This window comes from Oryza sativa, chromosome 2, assembly GCF_034140825.1.
Source record: "Oryza sativa Japonica Group chromosome 2, ASM3414082v1".
Classification (NCBI taxonomy): domain Eukaryota; kingdom Viridiplantae; phylum Streptophyta; class Magnoliopsida; order Poales; family Poaceae; genus Oryza; species Oryza sativa.
The window spans coordinates 18,832,134-18,846,744 of NC_089036.1; the positions used below are offsets into that span (position 1 = coordinate 18,832,134).

General features: G+C 43.0%; 1 protein-coding gene across 1 annotated transcript; it reads right to left on the bottom strand.

The window, feature by feature from the left end:
• Nucleotides 1–848: 848 nt before the first annotated feature.
• On the bottom strand, nucleotides 849–2,370 carry LOC4329459 (protein SMALL AUXIN UP-REGULATED RNA 8). The gene has a single exon (XM_015767615.3). It carries the CDS (start codon nucleotides 1,743–1,745, stop codon nucleotides 1,245–1,247), a length of 501 nt encoding a protein of 166 aa, XP_015623101.1. The 5' UTR covers nucleotides 1,746–2,370; the 3' UTR covers nucleotides 849–1,244.
• Nucleotides 2,371–14,611: the final 12,241 nt, after the last annotated feature.

Below are 14,611 nucleotides of genomic sequence, written 5' to 3' on the forward strand. Positions count from 1 at the left end.
TATAATTGTGTAGCCATCTTATATGCCTCTGAAGTTAACACCTGTCGAGTTGTGGCGTCCAGACGTCATGGTTGTTTGGTTGGGTGGGCTATCATTACTGTACACAGGGAAATGTAATCCCGGCAGGCTAGGCCTGGATTTTCTTCAGGTCGGCATGCAATCTGACCTCAGCCGCAACTTGCCCCAAGCCATATTGTAATTCCTTGTCTTATTTCCCGAATCCATTTATACTAGATCCCTGCTAGAAGTATTTCTGTGAGCATTGTCAAACTTGTCCTCTTGTTTGCGATGACGATTTGTTGATGTCTCTGACATTTCTGTAGAGGACAGAGAACGCTGAGGTCATTTTTATTGTATCATAATGGCAATGATTGTGTCCTGCTACCGTTTTAGAAATCCAGAGCATCTCCAAGGGCAGCAAGTGGCAGGTCAGAATAACCTGTGCCTCATGCACGAGGCCCAACTCAACCGCAGAAGATGATCAACTGGTCTTCAGATTTTATACGGATCAAGTTGTCTTTAGATTAGACTTTCGTGTGATATTGACTTGTTCATATTGGTAGTATTATTTTTTTTGCTATTGGCTCTCGAAGCAGAGTAGGAGACGGCTAGCTCAAGAAAAGCCTTTCATTTTGCGTAGTCTCTCCTGGTCGAGGCTGAGTTGTCGAGTTCAGACTCCGGGGAGGCTCACCAAACGGTTGACCTTGAGATCCAAGAAGAAAAAACCGATGCACGCATTCATCAAATGAAGAGCTAGCTTCTAAATAGTTTTTTTTTTGGCAGCTTGCTTGAAATCAGATGCAAAAGGGCGCACATCACCACAAAAGATAGAGTAAAACTAGTTGAAATTCAGAACTGAGATTCACTATAGTCTTTTTATTCATAGTGATTCACAGTTAACACTGAACAAAACACCATGCATGTACATGCATCGATCTTTTATCGACTTAGGGGTTGGTTGAACACGCATGAGATCACTCACACATACAAAACTACGATTACAGAGATACATCGAACGCGACATGGAAACAAACGTTGACATGAACAGTTGAACTTGAACACCCCTACCCTATCACAGTCATAGCATAGCAAAGCAAGCAAGCAGGTGAACAAACCTCTCTCTGCATGCGCCCAACACGTGCCTACTATAGTACTTACAAGCAGACAGCAAATTGATTAACTAAGGACGGGCACGACGAGATCGCCGGCGATGGCCGGCGTCGCGAGAGATGCCGAGACATCGATCACGAGCGGCCGGCGACGAGGAGCCTCGCCGGGGTGCTCATCATCTGGTACCCCTGGTGTTGGTGGTGGTGGCCGTGGCCCCCGTAGCCCCTGCCGCTGCCGGCGGCGGCGGGACCGCCGAAGCGCGCGCCGCAGCGCGGGGACGCGGCGGGGTCGGCCTGCTCCATCTCCCACATGACGTCCATGAAGGCGTCGACGTCGCAGGGGAGCTCGAGGGGGCCCTCGCACCCGGCGAACCCGTACTCCGTCTCCGCCTGGTCCAGCAGAGCCCGGAACAGCGGGTGGTTGGCGCACCGCGCCCGCACCGCGAACCGCTCCTTCTCCGGCCCCACCAGCACCGCGAAGAACCCCGCCGGCACGGCCGCGCCGCCGTAGCCGCCGCCGCCGGCGGCGGAGGCGGGGCGCCTCGTTGTCCGGTGCCCCAGCGACGACCGGCACCTGTCGATCGTCTTGGCCAGGATGTTCCTCCTCTCCCCTCCTCCTCCTCCTCCTTCCTTCATCGTCGTCGTCGCCGCGCGCAGCGAACTATGCACAAATTAAACTAACAGCTGACACAAACTACTAAGCTCCTCTTCGTGTTCAAGAACTCGAGCGATGGAACACAGAATGATTATGAACGCTAGTAGCAGCTACTCGCTAAGCTAGCCGCGGTCGTAGGCCTGGTGGAGGCGGGACATGTCCTCGGTGGGCTTGGGCGCGAGGAGGCGCAGCGCGTTCCTGATCTCGACGTCGGTGCAGCGGTTCATGGCTCCTTGCGACGAGGCGTCGTCGGCATCGGCGACGGAAATTAACTAACTAGCAAACAACGATCAGGCTGGTTGCCGCTGATCGATTCAAGGAGATCGAGGAGGCAACGAGAGAGAGAGAGCTAGCGATCGAGGAGGAGTTAATTGAAGGGGTTGTTCAAATGGAGGGCGAGGAGAAGGCGAGCGCGCGAGCGCCTCCGCTGGTTTGTCGTGCGGCGTCGAGTCGTGGAGAGAGGAAATTAACGGTTGAGAGCAAGGTTGGCTCGTGCGTCTCTGGATCGAGGGTGGGGGGTGGCAAAGGTGCGAGCGAGCTCGAGCGAGGGGTGGGGCGAATAAATAGAGGGAGGAGGGCGACGACTTTGAGCTAAGCGGCAAGGACGTATACGCTAGTACTAGCTACGTACTCCTATATAATATGGCCGGATCTAGGTTCAGATCCATCTTTTCTAGAGCCGTGGCATAACCAAACAATTTTAAATCCATATAAAGGAGAGAAGTGGAGCAGGCTTTACTGATCTCAGTAAAATAAACTAGAGAGCTAGGTGAAGCAAGGGTTTGGCGCGCTTCACAAATTCTACTCTAAGTATGCTCTTGAAGTTATTTTTAAGAGCTGTAGCTCTGCTAAATGGATCCATGTATATACTCGTGAGCATACAACAGCTAGGTAGTTAGACACTGTATTTTTATTTTTTAAAATTAAACTTCTTTAAGATATAATAAGTACTCTACTTGTATTACTATATATTATACCAGTATTATGGTCTTAGAAATAGTTTTGGTAGTTATTTTCTAAGTTGTAGTACCAATGAAAGAAAATATTCTACTACGTTTATATCAGTAGTTGATATGATAGTATAAATATATGGGGACATATCCGGTGAAAACCATCAAATAAGTGAAAGCCCGTGAAACCATATCTAAAAGTTTTTAAATTCATGAAAAAATTATAAGAGATAGGTATACACATAAAGTACATTCATACCAAATCTCAAGTCCAAACTCAACTTCATTTGGGAAAAACAAAAAAACAAATTTGAGGTGAATAATAACATAACACTATTCATACGAAATTTGTCTTTTTTTTTCTCTCAAATGAAGTTAAGTTTGGACTTGAGATCTGGTATGAATGTATTTCATGCCTATACCTACCTCTAGTAATTTTTTTATGAATTTACAAAACTTTTAGATATGGTTTTCACGGGTTTTACTTATTTGATGGTTTTCATTGGATATTCCCCCGTAAATATACATGACATCTATATTAAGAAGAAATAAACAGTACACTTCTACCAGAGAATATCATAGAACACCTCTTATAAAAAAACATGACAACATCTACAAACATAGATTTAATCCACTAAATCCATAACTAAATATGTTTTATAGTGAATTTATTTTTATTAGAAGTTATGTTATATTTTCTACAAACTTAATTAAATTCTATTTGATAAACCTAAAGTACCATATAAATTAGTAACTAATACGGATGGAGCAGAGGGAGTAGCTTAGCTACAGGCTCTAGCTTGCCGACGTATATGTGTTTGCATGGCGGATTGCCATATACTATATTGTACTACTAGCTAGCTAGCATAAGGCCGGGGGCGTGCGTCAGCGGGGCGGGGCGGCGTGTCGTGGATACGGAGAGCCGGAGAGGAGAGGACGGTGTATGCGGCCGGGGATGACCGGGGGCGTCGCCAACCCGGTCGACGGGTCCAAACGCTACACAACGATCGACGTTGCCATCGATCATCCATATGCGTGATGCATGCAGGAGGAGGGATATCGAATAGTTAAGTACCATCTGTTAACTGGGAGTTGATTGGACTTGAAAGAAATCAGGTCAATCTTATCTAGAAATTAATCGGTTTCAATTTTGTTGTATTTATGGCTCCGCGGGTTAGTCTCTGCTGATAAGGATATGGTGATCAAGCCTTTTGGATAGGTTCATATAGGAGTAAAGTATGCGTGTGTACGTTTACAGGAATGAGTATGCACACATGTGTGCATTTATATGGATAAGTTATAAATGCACATATGTATATATGTGTCTATGTTTGTATTGTGTTAAATATGTATGATGATGAGGCTCTTTCATTATTTCATTACATAAGAGTGTATGCAAGAGGGGAAAGATGATGTTGTTTTATTGGATTATTATAATAAGGGTATATAATAGTGAAGACTGTCGTGTTATTATATGGTTTAGAATAAGTGGTATAATTAATATAGTAAAAATATTTTGTTTTAAAAAACATGAAATAAATAATCCACAGTAATAATAGAACGAATAAGCAGAAAGGAATATGATCTAAGGAATATGATCTATGTTGCAATAACTATGTCACTCTTCCTTAGAAAAAAACAGACAATGCAAGTACACTCTCATATCCTAGCTGGCAATAATTGTGAACAGACATCTCCAGTAAATGGATAAGCACAAATTGTGTAAAAGAATGGAGTGACAAAGTAGTCAACTGTTTGTTGCAAGTAAACGGGGCATTATTTAAACAATCATTCATCGTGTAGGGGTTAGTCAACTATGATTCTATCTTATCATTGGAGTGCGTTTTGGGATACTATATATGTGATGCACGACTGATTAGTTATACATGCCAGTCTTCTATTTGATAATATGGAAATATTTGAATATAATGGTTTTTTCATTGCAAATCTGCAATACGTTTGTCCCCTAGCTAGCTAGCTCGATATCATAACCACCACCTTCCTTTTGTTTTTATTTTAATTTTGAGAAATAAACTTTGGTCATTAAATTTTCATAGAATATTTTAATATTAATCGTATATATACTACCAACATTTTATGAAAGCACTTTAATTTAAAATCTGAATTTTTTTTTTGGCATAATGTATCTATTCAAAACAAAATTGTAGTGTTTGACACAATATTTGATCAAAGTCTACAGTATGAGGGTAGAAAACTCACATGAAAATAAAAATAGGTTATTGCCATGAATTATTTTCAATTCATGTGGCATATTTTATTTTTTCAGTTCTACCGGGTTAATATATCCGGTGCGGTAATTAAACCAGGTATTTTGCCGTACACTAGTAAGAACATAAAGAGAATATTGAAATGTTTAATATATTGTACAGTTCAGCTATTTAAGGCCTATTACTTGTTTAGTTTAATTAATGATTTAATCCACTATATGCCATCGATAAAGTATGAATTATAGGATGTGCCATTGATGAAGCAGAATTCTATGATATACTATCAAGCAATTCGTTTTCTTTCATATATGCCACCACTGTTAGTTATTAACTGCTAGTCAACTCTGTTAAGGTAGAAAATTATCATTTCTCTTAGAGTACCATGTTTACGTATGGATTTCATTTATTGGGATATTTTTTTCTCATTCGCGAAAAATAGAATTGCTTGTTTATTTTATCATCCAAAATTATTTCACAAGTCACGGCGTTGTGCAGAATCTCATTTTTACCCTTCGTAAAATTGTCATTTTCTCTTTAAACGGAGTTTGATTAATGATTGACTAACCACACAATGACAAAATAGTATATTATAGAATTGAGCTTTATCAGTGATATATCGTAGGACATGTGCTTTGCAATGACAAACGTAGAATGGATTAAACTCTTAATTATAACTTTATAAGCGACGGCCCAAAGGTGCAGGGTGCAAATGAAACACATCATAAGTTAAACAAGATATTTAATCGAGGTAGTATTATTCATTTGCCCCCAACGGAGATTATTTCATATTCGTTAGTTCCAGCTCGAACTACTTCAAAAAAAATCCATGGGATGCACGCATTATTGTCCCTAGAATATATCAAAATAAAATGCACAACGGCTACTCATCATCATCTAGTGCACGGTTTTGACGTGTAATTAACATGCCAAGTTGCTCCATAAATCTACTATAGTTTGACGTGATTGTGAAGGATCCAAGAAAAAATAGTAAGGAATCTTTAAAAAATAACTAGATAAAACTATATATAGCCCTCCCTTTATATGTATCATATATGTATGACAAAAGAAAATTAGTGCAAACTTCATTAATTAGGGCTCCCGTGATCCAATTGCCAGTAGTGAAAGCTCGAGCCTCCGCTGCCTTCACGCTAGATCCACCCCTGCTGCTTGAAGGGAATCCGGTAGATTCATTCACCAACCACTGTTTAAACGGCAAGTAAGTAATTTAGTATATGTAATTCCTCCACCAGCATGAGTAGTATTGGGAGGCAAATCCGGTGGCGCAGTTCAAAAAACCAGCTGTGTTGTATTTGAATACTTCTATGCGTACATACCATCTTACAATTGTTTCATACTGCTATATGCATTTTTCAACATGTTACATCACATCGATGGATCTAGAAATATAGAATATAGAATTAGAGATGGGTAAGGCAAAAAGACTTTAGGCCTGTTTAGTTCAGAAACTTTTTTTCCCAAAAGCATAACATCGAATCTTTGGACGCATGTATAGAGTATTAAATATAGATAAATTAAAAAAACTAATTACACAGTTAGGGGGGAAATTGCGAGACGAATCTTTTGAGCCTAATTAGCCCATGATTAGCCATAAGTGCTACAGTAACCTACATATGCTAATGACTGCTTAATTAGGCTCAAAAGATTCGTCTCGCGGATTCCAGGCGAGTTATGAAATTACTTTTTTCATTCGTGTCCAAAAACCCCTTCCGACATCCGGTCAAACATCCGACGTGACACCCAAAAATTTCCTTTTCGCGAAGTAAACAGGCCGTAAATTCCATGATGTTTGACTCAGAAGCCAAGTAGGAGTAGCTCGAATAACTGGAGAAGGAAACGCGATTATTTATATTTGGAAAAAGTACGAAATCTATCGCGGTCGACCGAATTACCCCCTGAACCACAAAACCGGACATTCTTCACCCCCAACTTTGCAAACCAGACAAATAACCCCCCTGGCTCAATCCGCGGTGGTTTTAATCCTATATGGCAGTCCAGTCAACAATTCATTTATAAAAAAATAGGTGGCCCCCACCTGTCAGTTTCTCTCTCTTCTATCTCTTTCCCAATATCTCACTCTCTCTCTCTCTCTCTCTTCATCAGTGTTCCATGAGAGGCCGCACCTGTTAGGGCCGTCGCCGCCGCCGACGTCCAGACCGGCCGCCGCGCCATGCTCAACCTCATCGCCACCGGGATCACCGGCGGCGCCCTCGCATAGGCGGCGCTCGCCAAGGCCGCCAAGCCCATCAAGCTCGGCCCCCCACCACCGCCCTCCGGTGAAGGAGAGGTTCTACATGCAGCCACTGCCACCAGCGGAGGCGGCGGCGAGGGTGAAGGAGGCGAGGCGGCAGCGGGCGCGGGCTATTGGCGGGGCGTGATGAGCTAAGGTCGGCGCTGGGGGTGGGTGCGGAGGCGGGCGCGGGCGGCGGGCGGGCGCGGAGGCAGCTGCAGGTGGCGGGGCGGAGGTGGGTGAGGAACCGATGACGACAACTGGGCGGGGCAGAGGCGGGTGCGGGCGGCGGGCGAGGAGCTGAGGACGGCAGCGGGGATGGTTGCGAGCGGCGGGCGGGCGACGAGGCATCTTCTGGCGGCGGGCGGGCGAGGAGCGGACGCCGATGGGTGGCCGGCGGCGGGTGATGCAAGCGGCTCTTCCGCAATCGCGCCTCCGTGAGGCGCCTGCCGATCCCGGGCGCCGATGACGAGCACGTCGGACTCCATCGACGACGACGACGAGAAGCTCTGCCCGCGGTTGTACCTCTTCTTGACACTGGCGGCGGTGCCCACGGCGAGCGTGGGCTCTAGCTCCGCCGCCTCCTCCTCGTCGTCGTCGGTCTCCTCCACGTCCTCCTCCTCGGGGCTCTGCGTGTACTCGACCGCCGACACGAGCCACGGGCCACGGGCAGACCGCGAGCCACGGGCCGCCGTCTCGGGCGACGCCGCCTCACCTCGCGCTTCCGCCCCGTCCGCCCCCGTGCACCACCGCCCACCGCCCCGGGGCGCTGTCGCCCTCCGCCGCTCGCCACCAGCCGCGTCCGCCGCTGCCACTTGCGTCGCCGCCCACATCCTCCCCTGCACCACCCCACGACCGTGAGAGAGAGAGATTGAAGAGAGAGGAAGAGGGGAAGGGCATGTGGGTCTCACATTTTTAAAAATAGAAAATGCTGACTAGGTTGCCACGCGTACGTCACGTAGGACAAAACCTCGAGGGGGGTAATTCGTCTGGTATTGAAAGTTCCGGGTGAACAATATATGATTTTTGGGTTCAGGGATGTAATTCGGTCGACCGCGGTAGTTCAGAGGATAATTCGTACTTTTTCCTTTATATTACTGGTAGCAACGCATAGAAATTTTAGCTGGTCTGGCTGACCGGCCGGCCGAGAGCTGCAGAGAAATTTCTTCCATTCTGAAATAATAGATGTTTAAAACCATGCTCAATCACACACACACACGCGTGTAATATTAAGATTTAACATGTGAAAATGGCACCAATTATATATTTCTGTTGTAGTGATTTTAGCTTGTCATTTACATCATAGTCTAATAATAGGAACATGTTTCTCATTTCTTTAATCATATATACGTAAAATCATTTAAAAATATACAACAGTGTGAAAATATTTTTAAATGATTTTATGTGTAAAATATTTTCACCGTGTTATATATGTTCAAATGATTTTATGTATATATGATTAAAGAAATGAGAAACATGTTCCTATTAGACTATGATGTAAATGACAAGCTAAAAGCACTGCAACAGAAATGATTTTTGTAAACAGCTAAAATCCATTTCCGCAAACGGCTAGGTGACTATAGGGATGGACATAAAGCTCGTGGCTCGTTAGCTCGCTCGGCTCGTAACAAGCTCGGTTCGGCTCGGCTCGTTTGATTTTCCTAACGAGCCGAGCTGTCATTTCAGCTTGTTAGAGATAACAAGCCAGCTCGAGCTGGCTCGCGAACTGCTCGTGAGCTTAACGAGCTAGAGCAAGTTTGCAGACATATTTCCTCACATGTATCCCCCTCAGCCCATGGCCGAAATACAGCCCACTTAGGCGGCCCAATTAACCGTTCATATATAAGAAGAGAAGAAAACCTAGCTCAGTCTTTCACTCTCCTGATCCCCTTTCTCATCCTAGATCCAATCGGCCAGGGGGCGGCGACGGCGAGGCAGCCAGCCGCCGGCTGCGCCTTCCACGGTCCTCCGCGCGACATCCACGAGCCTCCAAGCTGCGCCGCCACATGCATGCCGAGCTTCCGCGAGACCTCGACACGCCGCTGTTGTTGTCTCCAAGCAGATCTTGCGCTCCCATCCTCTTCTGGTCGACTACTCCACGCGGCGGCCCGCTGCTACAGCTATTGCACGTTGTGCCATGGCTGATTAGTTGCCACTAATCTTTCTGGTTTTTCATGCTTGATTGCTTCTTGTTGGACTATTTTGTGCTTGATTGCTTTTGCATGTGTAAGTGTGAGACAGATCTTTTGTTTTCAGCCATCAAACTTGTTAATTTTTGTTGTTTCCTGATTAATTACTTAAGAATGGCGTGTGTTTTTGCACTTGGCAAGTGTTTAGCTAAGCATTGCCCCTGCTGATGTGTATTTTTGATGATTTACTGATGGTATGTCCATCGTTTGTACTGCATATTTCTGAACTTCTGAACTAACCAAAGGTTGGAGCACTTGTGCTTGTGGAAGTGGTACTGATTTGTGCTGAAACTTGAAGTAATGTATGAATGGATGGAACTTGGCAGTTGTTTCTTGTTGATTGACTGTCTTATACTCGTATTATACTCTTATTGATTCACTAATTTGCATGTATATATGTTTTTTAGTCACAAGCTCACGAGGTAAACGAGCGAGCTCGAGCTAATCAACGAGCCGAGCCAAGCTGGGTTTTTACCTCGTTAAGATAGCGAGTCGAGCCGAGCAGCTCGTTATCCTAACGAGCTACCCTGAGCCGAGCTAGCTCGATATCCAACCTTAGGTGACTCGTTTCCCATAGTGTAGTAAAAATGAGTATGCATTTTTCTAATCGGGCAGCACACTTGCTTAGTTGCTTATGAAAATGAGTATGCTCGAAAATTGATTTTCACAAGTGATCAGTTAAACCAACTGTCTGCGAAAAAATTCAAAAAAAACCCCCAAAATTAAAACCCTAGCTAGCTCTGATCAACCGCCACTGCCATCATCCTCGTCACTGCAGTCCGTCATTGCCACTGTCGTAGTCCGCTGCCATTGTCATTGGTGCTGAGGCCCCACAGCTCCCAAGGTCGTCGTTCGCAAATCTACCCCTATCGAGACCGGCGCCGTCGGATCTGTTGTCGCCGAGCTCGGATCCACCATCGTCATCGCTGTCGCTAAGGCCCTCCAGCTTTGGAGGCTGGTGGCAGATTTGCTTCTCCCGAGGCCAGCGTTGTTGGATCAGCCACCGCTGAGCTCCCGAGTGTCGGATTTGTCATCTTCGATCTCCTGAGCGGCTGCACCCGCCGTTGCCGAGCTCTCAATGTTGTACCCGCCACCACAGAGCTCCCAATGTTGCACCCGTCATCACCAAGTTTCCTAGCGACGGATCCTCCATCGTGGAGCTCCTTGAAGCCAGATCCGCCACTTCAATATGTGGACACTACCATTAATTGATTCTGCTATTACCATCGCCTGAAGCCGTAGGGGGCCTCCGTCTCCACCACCCGAAGCAGTCGTCGGTAGAAGCTCGCCGTTGTCGCCTCCACCACCGCCTCTTGTCCATGCCGCTCGAAGGAGAGTAGTGGAGATGAGGGAGAAGAGAGAGAGTGAGAGTAGAAAGGACTTAGAGAGAAGTGAGAAGACGCAGAGAGGTAGGAGAGTAATTGAGAAACGTCCAGCGATCTTCCGGGTAGCTCCACAAGGTTAGAGAGATGATGTGTGACTGGTCGGTGCTATATTTTTGCATATAGATTTTTTAAGAGATATGTCTGTAAAAATAACCCTATTTTCGTAGGTAGACCACTTAATACGCCCGCATATAAAAATCAAATTTTGTAGACGGGTCTTTATTAGACACCTAAAATCATTTTGCATATAAATATTATTTTAGCCGGTCTGTAGAAATTAAAAGGGTATCTCTAAAAATCATTTTTATAGTGAAGAAAGTACTATATATCAAAAGAAATAAAAGAACTACAAATATTAAATGGGACGTACTATACGTCTTGGCCAACGTGTTAGGGCTGTCGATCCGCGACACCACAACAATAGAACCGAAGCATATGAAATAGTACCAAGTACTCCCACCGTCCTAAAAGAAGTGTAGTTTTACGCTGTTTATGTGTAACATTTGACCATCCGTCTTATTTAAAAAAAAATATGATTAGTATTTTTTTGTTGTTATTAGATGATAAAACATAAATAGTATTTTATGTGTGACTAATTTTTATAATTTTTCAAATAAAACGGACGGTCAAACATTGGATATGGATATTCACGAGTGCGCTTATTTTAGAACAGAGGTAGTACAACGTAGCTGCTACAAACTAGGCCCCCTTTAGTTCCTAAAATTTTTTCCCCAAAAACATCACATCGAATATTTGGACACATGCATAAAACATTAAATGTAGATTAAAAGAAAAAATTAATTGCACAGTTAGGGAAGAAATCACGAGACGAATCTTTTGAGCCTAATTAGTCTATGATTAGCCATAAGTGCTACAGTAACCTACATGTGCTAATGACGGATTAATTAGTCTCAAAAGATTCATTTCGTGGTTTTCAAGCGAGTTATGAAATTAGTTTTTTCATTCGTGTCCAAAAACCCCTTCCGACATCCGATCAAACGTTTGATGTGACACCTAAAAATTATCATTTCGTGAACTAAACAAACAGGCCCTAGACACAGAGCTATCCAGATTCCAGGGCCCTAGCTAGAACAAACTAGAACTACTAGGTCGACCATGCATCTCATCAATCGATTCTTCGCACCGGGATTCGGTCCTCTACCAGGGGCCGGGGCTCTTGTGGGTGGCAACAAGAGGCGTCGTCGGTCGATCGTATCAGCACGGCGAGAGAGCCCAAAGAGGCGTGGATCGATGCTAGCTAATTATGCAGGCGAGGAGAGCCCGCCTATTTAGGCAGGTCTGGGCCTCTGCGGTGTACACGGGCCTTGCTTAGCGGCCACAATTGAAGGAAAGGCTTGACAAGCGATTTAGGCTACGAGATGTAGGGCCTGTTTAGTCATGTAGACTAACCCTCACTCCCTAGCACGTAAAACGAAGCAGGGTTTAGCACATAATTAAGTAAGTATTAATAAAAATAAATTTAAAAAATAGATTAATATGATTGTTTAAAGTATCTTCCATGTAGAAAATTTTAAAACACACCTCATTTAGCAGTTTAAAAAGCGTATGCGCAGAAAAAGAAGGAGGTGAGTTAGAAAAATAGGGATAAGAACTTAGCCATAGCAGTTAGTATGTTTCCTAAATTGCTTCTTAAAAATTAAATAAACATATTTTTTTATATTATAATAATTAATGCTTAATTAATCATATACACACACACTAATGACTTGTCTTGTTTACCTGCCACAAGGTTGCCACCTCCAAACATCCAAACGAACTCAGCCTTAGTTAAGCTTGGATAATGCAGAATGTTGTTTGGTGGCCTGATATAAACATCTGTACAGATGGGATTTTGTTTGTTTGATCGTTTTTCAATGGCGAGGCTTGCATTTATATCTCATATATAGAAATACTGTGTAGTTTCAAAATATTCTATTATAATAAAACTTATGTACTAATTGGAACTAACCTTTAGCTCTAATATATCACTTTATAAAATCATTTTGTTGCATCTGACCTAGTAACAAAAAAACAAAAAAAAAATCGAAGTGAGCGCAACTAGCCGCTAGGTTCTTTGTGGTAGAATTTGCCCACCCAAGCTAAGTCATAGACTTGGCATGTATGCTAGTATTTACGGCTAATTATTACAGTATTTCAGTGGTAGACAACATACATGTGTGGATAGTATGGCGCTCGTAGTGACTTCATTAATTTTAAGATATGTCGGTCTGGTCTTTTGAAGGTGCTCATAGATGTAGGGTATATGTGTGTGTTTATAAGGGCAAGTGTGCATGTTGCAAGCATTACACTTGTAGGGTGTTTCTAAAAGACAAGAAAGAAAAAGAGAATAGTGGTAGCCTCATCACCACATTGAGTAGTTTGGGGGACCTCCGTAGTAGTGCACATGCAATACTACAGAGGATCTTGACGTGTTTAGGCTGGCTGGCCACTCGCCGCCGTTCGAGCAAGAGGGAGGGGGATTGGAATTCAGAAGCAAGGCGTCATCGAGCATTCCTCGAGTTACTGGATCTGGCGTCCTCTATGGAGTTCATTTTAAATAATGTCATATTATTAAACTAGGTGATTCCCTGCACTAACCAATTCTCAATATATATTTTTTTACAATCAAGCTAGGAGTAAAAAGAAAAAAAATAATGAACATCAGGGTTTATCACTATTTATCATGAACCAATCAAATGATACCCGCGCTTTAATGTGAAACATATTGATAAGTATATGTTAAATATTATAAGAATAATAGATAGAGTTGTTAAAATATTGTGCAAATGATGCGAGGGGTGATGATTGGACATGCTTGCATGTTGATTTGTACATTAAATAAATTGTAGATGATGTTTTATGCTTGCATGAGATTAAATATGTAATTATTGCTAGCGGGTGATGATGTGGCATGGTTGCATGCTGAGCTTTAGACTTAGTGGACTATAACTTTATAAAAAGTATAGATGTATTGAATCATAAAGATGATACTATGTTTGTTTTTTAAGGGCTAAAAATTATTACATTACTAAAAAAAATATAAGCCATTAGATTGTTATGGAACTAAATTATAGTGTAGATTGATATCAAAATTTATATACGAAATACAACTGTACATAAGAGGAAGAAGAAAAGAGTTAGAGTTGTATATTAAATTCAACCCTACTTTTAGTATCTATTATACATACAATATAATTACATATATTGAAATATAAACTAGGAGTTGTATAACAAATCCAATTCAATTAGCTGGTATAAAATTACATAGCGAAATTGTACAATCTAATATAGCTAACTAAATAGACAACCTAATTTAAAGTTGTCTATGTGCCGTCTACACATCTCTACTATTTAAAAAGGAGAGTTGTCCATCCGTTCTCTCTCCCTTGAGTGTAGCACGCTCTTCTTTGGGAAAAACAGTAAAAGCTTCGAAGATAGGTACAAGTCCGTTGTAATATACGGACATATTGCCAGGAAAATGATAAGATTATATAGATGGGTACCGTCTAAATCACTATGCATGCTCTTACAGTGAACTTAAATTCTTTAAATACTTCAAGGGCCACTTATGCTTATACTTATAAAGCTAAAATTTAAATTTTAGAATTTAATTTTAAATTTATTTTTCATCATAGTTTATTTTACATTATTTACACTCACAAATGATTTACTATTTACCAATATAAGTGATACGGATAAGCAGGTGAGTAACGCTGCAAATGGGCCGAAACGATTCGAGCACGACAATGCCAGGAGCCCACGAACGTTAGATGTGGATCCTACGGTCATACGCCCTCGGAAGCACACCCTCACTAAAATCCTCCACTGCCGAGCCAGTCGCGCCGCC